The sequence below is a fragment of the Taudactylus pleione genome, unplaced genomic scaffold, assembly GCF_031769625.1.
Source record: "Taudactylus pleione unplaced genomic scaffold, aTauple2 ptg001427l, whole genome shotgun sequence".
In the NCBI taxonomy this organism is placed as follows: Eukaryota; Metazoa; Chordata; class Amphibia; order Anura; family Myobatrachidae; genus Taudactylus; species Taudactylus pleione.
The window spans coordinates 632,919-640,695 of NW_028285826.1; the positions used below are offsets into that span (position 1 = coordinate 632,919).

The following is a 7,777-nucleotide window of genomic DNA, read 5'->3' on the forward strand; positions in this document are numbered from 1 at the left end:
ATAGCATCAATTTAGATTTTTAAACCACATTAATTAAATTCAACATACATCTTTATTTTTACTCTTTCATTTAAAAAGCAAATATTTTACCTAATTTAGGATTCCTTATAAATTATGACAACCTTTTAAAAGTAAACCTAATAAAGAATATAATTTTTAAAAATGTGTACATTATCTCTTATTCCCCTATGGGGGAACCCTGCTTTCTCACCCTCTCTATCTTATGGTGCGTACACACGGGATGATCGACAACGATAACAATATCTCCCGGGTGTGCTGGACAACTGATATCAATCTTCCAGCACACCATGTACCTACCAACGACTATAACAACCCCCAATCAACGATCGCGGGTCCCTATAGTAACTTGCTCGATATCGAGTAAGTTGACCTGCATGCACGGCCGATGGATGATATCGCTATCGTCCATATGTGGCCGCGCATCATTGGTCGTTGGTGAGTTTGTAGGGACCTAAAAATGAACAAATTAAATGTTAACAATATCATTACAGTTCAAATCGCTCATTTATATTGCTCCGTGTGTACGCACCATAACAGTTATTACCTTTGACAAAAGGAGAAAGGTTTGTTGAGTATTGCCAAAAGTGTTCAATCTGGGGGGCATCTACTGCATCTATTGTCTTTTACAAAGCTACAACAGTTGTTTAATTTACCATGGCAACATTTTTTATGTACCTACAGTACAATCCATGCATTATATATCCTCATTCCCCTCATTTCCTGATGTGGTTGCAGATCTCAATCTTCTTTATTCACTGTTAAGACTTATCAATACACCTTAGACTGTGAAATTATTATATACTCATTTAACTGATAATCATTCTGCTACCTTTGTTACAGTATTACTTATCTTTTACTATGGTGTGGTATACATTTTTGTTTTATTTAGAAAATTCATTAAACATTATCTTTAAAAATATATATATTATCTCTTGAGTGCACTGTGAAATAAAGCTCTCTTGTCCTGTTTTTCCTTATATTATGATTGATAAATAGGGAAGCTCATGATGTATTAGTAATAATATATTCTCATAAACATTCTATAATTTATTTAATGTATGAATAGATTTATTTTATTTAAGTCAACTTGTGCTTTTAATTTTTATTAACATTTACAGAACTTGTATAGTGCCAGCATATTCGATTTTGCATGTGCTTATTCGAATTTTAGAGATAAATGTATCATTGCTGTAATTTTCCTTTTTACAACATCTTCAAAGGTATGCAGGCAATATGCTAAATTAGATAATATTTAACATTCTTCCAATCAGAACACAAACAAATATAGAATAACTGTTATGGGATTCATTAGTAAACCACTCCATCATGTCCCCCGCCTTCTGCATACTACATATTCTGCCCCTGAAATTCCCTATAAACTTACTATTGCACTTATCTATGCTACTGTATATTAAATAATCAATGAGTAGCATGCCCAGATTGAGTGTTTCCCTGTCCATGATAGCCTAAGTTGGTTATTGACCATATATGGAAGCATTGCAGAATGTATCTGTACTGTGACTTTTTAAGAAATGATAGGCACTTAACTGTACCACTGGAACTTCACTTTATGTAAGTGTATCAGACAAATGGGGATGTAGTTGGCATCCCGGCATGTGAGATGCCAATGTACCAAATACCGGCACCGAAATCCCGACAGGTCAGGATCTCAGCACCAGTATCCCGACCATCGCCATGCCAAAGGTAAGTATTGGGGTGTTAGGGGGTGGTTAGAGTTAGCTAGCAGGTTTAGGGTTAGGCATTAGGGGGAGGTTAGGTTTAGGCACTAAGCAGGGAGGTTAGGTTTAGGCACCAAGGCGGGGGTCTTATATTTAGGGTGCGGGGAGTCGGAGGTTAGATTTAGGCGCTAGGAAGAGGAGTTAAAATTATAGACACCGAGGAGGGAGGGTTATGGTAGGGGTACGGAAAATACTTACCTTTAGTTCCTATGGGTGTCAGCGTGATGCCGCTGTTGGTATTCTGAACAGTGTCATCCCGACAGCCGGGATTTCATACCCAACCCGACAAATATACAGATGATTTGGAACAAAGGGGAGTGATGTTCCGTGTCAACACATAACTGGTTGAGATTTAATTAACTGAATTAGGCAGAGAACTCATTTTAAACCAAAACATTATTGGAACATATTTGTGCTTCATCTACCGTTGCCGGGTTTTTAGACTACACACCACTTATTTCCAACTGAAAATTGCACCCCGCCCAGTCAGTAGCAGGAGTAGCTGTACAAATTTGTTCCATGTAAATTCCAGAACTTAATCCCCTAAATTACCTACATAACCAAAATTAGTTAACACTACCTACAAAAGTGCTAAATCCTAGGCTGTAATAGTTATAGAAATTACTCATTACTAAGCACCCATATTAAAACACTAATTCTATCACTTGTGCAATGCATTAGATTAGCAGTACATAGATACAACAATAAAATAAGTTGTCCAATGCATCTTTGTTGGAAATATTCCAATATTTTACAAGATCAGGACATGTTGTCCATTCAACAGAGTTTCTGTGTGGTACCTAGATCAATCCTGATGCCCCTGCCTGAAGCCTTTTCTTAAAGACAATCCCTCCTTCCATCTTTTTTGCTTTATTTCCTGGTGACTGGAATGAGCTTATGATTACAAATGGTGCTGTGCTAACAGTGATTTGCTCTTCTTCTCAGAAGGGCATTGGCTGACTTACAGTAGGCTGGGTCAGCAACGGCAGAAACCATTGTTGAAACTGTTTTGACATGTAGAAGGCCTGCTGATGGATTGTAGGGCCTCAGAGGGGTAGCCTGATCTGATTCCTTCCTCTTGGGTGCCATACTAGTTTTAGTTATATGTTGTCAATAAATTGATGACCCAATTTAGTGCTAGCTATTGTTGTCTGTGTGGATGTTTATTAGAGTATAAGATTGCTATTAACCTGTTTAGTTGTACATAGCTGGCATAGGTCATAAAGGGTCTTCTAGTATAAACAATTACTTTAAAGTTCATTGGATGACCTCTTCCAATGAAATATTTTCATGTTTATCAAAAGGTCTAATTGTAATTCTAATGGCATGTGAAAATAAAACCCAGGTGACAGAATTTATCCTGGAAGGTCTTTCAAAAGATGTAACAGTACAGTCCAATCTTTTGTTGATATTTTCCTTCATTTACACAATTACGCTTATTGGAAACTTCACTTTAATTCTCTTGACAAGAGTAGACAGTGAATTGTCTACTCCTATGTATTATTTCCTTTTTAACCTCTCTCTTTTGGACATATGTTTCATCTCAGTTACTGTCCCAAATATGTTAGTCAATCTTTACACCAACAAGAAATCAATTACATACATAGAATGTTTTACCCAATTGTACTTCTTCCATTTTTTGGGAAGTTCTGAATGTTTTTTGTTGGCTATCATGAGCTTTGATCGCTACATGGCTATATGTCAGCCGCTCAGATATACACAAATTATGAACATGGGCGTTTGCCTACAGATGGCCCTTGGGTGTTGGTTCAGTGGTGTTTTGTTCTCATGTTCTCATACATTTCTTGTAGCAAGTTTATCATTTTGTGCTTCAAATGTGATAAACCACTTTTTCTGTGATATCCCACCACTTCATCAGGTATCGTCCACAGATACACGCAGAAGTACTTTGGAAATATTTATATTTGGTGGATTTGTTGCTGGAGGGTGTTTTCTGTTGACCTTGGTTTCCTATGTCCGTATCATAACTTCAATCCTGAAAATTAATTCAGCAAAAGGAAAAAGTAAATCTTTCTCAACTTGCGCTTCCCATCTAATAGTGGTTTCTATTTTCTTTGGGACCATACTCTTTATGTATCTAAGACCTCCATCTGCCTACTCTCTAGAGAATGATAAATTGTTTTGTGTTTTTTACAACATTTTTACTCCCATGTTTAATCCAGTCATTTACAGCTTTCGGAATAAAGACGTAAAAAGAGCTCTGGGGAGATTGTGCCAAAAGATGTGCTGTTATTCTTGAAGGTAATTCTCCAAAAATATTTGTTTGTATTTTTAAATAACAATTTTTGTTTTATTATTATTATATATATTATTATTATTACAATACTTATATTTTGTAGTTTTATAATTGTGGTCCATAAATTATATTAAAGCTAAACTACTTTTATTTTAAGCTTAAATATCTACAAGCTGTAACTGTATTATGACAGGTCTAGAGGTTAAATTAAGCTTCCACACTTTGAAGGACTGTTGCAATTAATTAGTCAAAGCTTTAGAAATAATTCCAATCATTGTGCTTTTTTAACTCTCATGATGAATGTTGCTAATAATCAGTTATGTGAAAAAATGGGATGAAGTCAGCAAACTAGCAGTCTAGATGCCAGTGGTCAGAATACCAGTGTTTGAATCCTGACAGCAGTCGGAATCCAGGGGAGCTTTAGGGTTAAGTTTTGAAAATGGTGGGTTAGGCTTATGGGGAGGGTTAGGGCTTAGGATACTTACCTAATTCTGTCGGGATTCTGATTGTCAGGCTGCGCTGTTGGTATTCTGACCGCCGGCATTCCAACCACTGGGATCCAGTACCCAATCCACAAAACAATATGTTTCATGACCTTTGCGTACACGATCCCTGATGGGTGTTTCCCCCTCTGTAACTTCTTATTTGCCCCTGCCATTGGCTGGCAACTCTTCAATTCATGAATACACTTTTGACTATTGTCCTGTCTGATCTACCCTGCATTAATCTGGAAACATTGGGCATGATTCTAAGTTGCATGCAAATTCGAATGCAGACGCATCTCACGATTTTTATCAAAGTGTGCATTCATCGCAGCTGACATACACAACTAGTAGCTACAAGTGATTCTGTGTGATACACATCTAAAATGCTTCTCACCAACATCTGAATGGGTTGCCAATGGGCAGCTGCTTTAGTAGCCAGAAGGCTAGGTTTGGTGCAATTGCATTAATGTACACTATATGATAGATATAGGCAGATAGTTGCACATATTTGATAGGGCACAGGCTGCAGGCCTGTTTCAAGGCTGCATAGGTTTATATTTCAAACTGTTTTTTTTCTAAGTGGTATTACATGTACAGCATCATTTAAGGAGTCAGTCAGGAGGAGTACAGGAGAACAACAGCTAAAAATAAATTTCTACAACTGGGAAACAATTGAAAAGGATCTTCTAAGCTTCTGGACATCCTGCAACTAAGCCAATTGCTTTCATTATAACCTGGACACACCTTTTGCAACACCCTGTTTCTACATTGCAAGCAACTACCAGTTAGTTTGCTGCACTTCTATTTTTTTGATCTATGTTTTTCTACTCTACACTGTTAAAATCATTCCTGTACCACTGTCAATTTCTCTCTCTGTCACTGTGGTATCTACCATTATTTCACACCTACTGTATACATTTTTACTTTATCCTAATTTTAAAGTCCTGTAACTTTAACAGCTCCAAACTTTTTTAGTTTCTATTATAATATTGTAGTTGTGCCTTTACATCTATCGACACTGTACTTTATCTCATTTGTAGACATTTTAACCGTACTGTTCCGTTATCTCATGCTAGTCACTACTACTGCCATTTTTCCTCCCCCCAATTCCCTCATCTACACCATGTCTCTCTTTTTTTCTTCTCCCCTCTCAATCGGCAGCTATATAATTCTTTCCTCTACCACCAGTTTCCACCTCTTTCCTCCCTCCATAGTCTCCTCCACCTTATCTTCCCCATCTTTCCTCTCTTCCGTCTCCCTTCATCCCATCTAGTACTCTCCACCGTATCTCCCATTACTCCATTATCATTCACTTCTCTTCCTCCATGGTCCTTCTACACCACCACTAAGCCCTGTACCCTCCCTTCTCTCCAAGTCACCTCTCCCCTCCCTTGCCCACCACCTGTTGTCACTCTATCCCATCCATAAACGTGCCACATACCCACACTCTCATCCACCTGCTCTAAATCAATCTCACCTCCACACTACATCAACCCGAATAATCTCATTCTCCTCTCACCTCTTAACTCTGTGCCTCTCTCCTGTGCCCTCTGGAAAGCCAGATCTGTCTATAATAAACTGGTCCCCATCCATGACAGCTTCATCTCCAACTCCCTGAATCACCTTGCCATCACCAAATCCTGGATTTACCCATCTAACACCACTTCTTCTGCAGCTATCTGCTTTGGAGGCCTCAAATTCTCTCACAAACCCTGGCCTGGGGGTTGCCATAGTGGTAGTGTTGGGGTCCATCTATCCTCTGGTCTCTCCTACCAACTCTTACCTTTTGAACCCTCCCTTTCATTCTTTCCATTCAAAGCTCATGCTCTTCACCTCTTCAAACCTGTTCACCTTCGAGTAGCTGCCTTTTTTTGCCCCCCCCCCTGGCCTTTGCTCCAAATTCCTTGATAACTTTGCTTCCTAACTCCTAATATGGGCTGTCATGACCCATTTCTTCCTCAAAGCTTTTCAGCGCTCATCCTAACGCACTACTCCATGCTCCTTCCTTACTATCTAGCCCATCTGTGTCACCCCTGTTTGTCTGCCCCTCCTCTTTACAATGTAAGCTCTCACGAGCAGGGCCCTCTTCCCTTATGTGCTTCTCCTTGTCTTACTTATATTTATATTTACTACGGCACCTAACACTTGGTTGCTGACACCCTGCTGCTTATTTAGGTGTTATGCAGCAATGTTTATAAATCATGTATTTGTCCTGCATTGTTTGTACTGTTAATAACTGTTTTTCTTACTGTATGTGCTCATTTGTTTATGTACTGTGCAAGGAGTTGCTGAACCCTTGTGGCACCTTATAAATAAAGGATAATAATAATAAGAGAATTAGGCCCTGTGTAATAAACAAGAACTTTCTTCATTGAGCCGTACAGTACATCCAAAGTGAATTATTTCCAAATCACTGTTTCTTCCTCCTGACATGGCAAATAAAATATACCCACAATGGCCAAATAATTGATTGGTAAATTTAATTAAACTGGAAAACAATAAAAAAATAAACATGTATTGTTATTTTTCTAAAAAGCATCAAAAAACTTTGCAGTTCTTTGCAGTTCAATCAACATTTCCAATACAAAATAATTTATAAACTTGAATGAAATGTATATAATGTGGAGGAATAATATGACTGACCAGCAAGGCAATTTAAAAACTAGAAAACCCACATTATTTGCCTCTGTTTCTGTAGGTTCCATGTTGGAGGAGGTTGGGAACTTTTAATTCCATTATCCTATTGCCTGCACTTAATATTGTTTTCTAAAGTGTAGGCTGATGCCTGTTCCACTTGTCTTTTACACTGAAGGGGATAACAATGTAAATGATAATATGGGGAAAACAGAATAAATACAAATAAGGAGATTACAGCAATCCTAGGGAAGGGTTAACTTTAAACATCTAACATCGATGAACATTAAAATACATATCTTCCTTAGGGCTATTTCACAGATGGTTTTGTCCATCCGGCAAAAAAATTAAGGTTTTTTTTACCAGTGTTTAACTTCAGTGGAAGTTACAAATACATTAGGGCTTCCATACTGCATGTACATGGCACGAACACGGCACAGTTGCCGAGTTACAGCCACGGTTTCAGTTTTAAAGACTGAAGAGATACAAACACACGGCAATGACTTTACACATGGCACAAAACCATTGTGTGTGACTTTTGTTTTCTGTCTGGACAAAACTGTTGTGTGTGAAAAGAGCCTTACAGTATATCTGCAACACTCTATTACTGGTAAGACATGGGTTCTCTGATCCAGGCTTGT

The 7,777-nt window shown here is 38.0% G+C and overlaps 1 protein-coding gene across 1 annotated transcript; it reads left to right on the forward strand.

Moving 5' to 3' along the window:
* The first annotated feature begins 3,081 nt into the window (after window positions 1-3,081).
* On the forward strand, window positions 3,082-4,020 carry LOC148442655 (olfactory receptor 10A7-like). The gene has a single exon (XM_088463692.1). It carries the CDS (start codon window positions 3,082-3,084, stop codon window positions 4,018-4,020), a length of 939 nt encoding a protein of 312 aa, XP_088319818.1.
* Window positions 4,021-7,777: the final 3,757 nt, after the last annotated feature.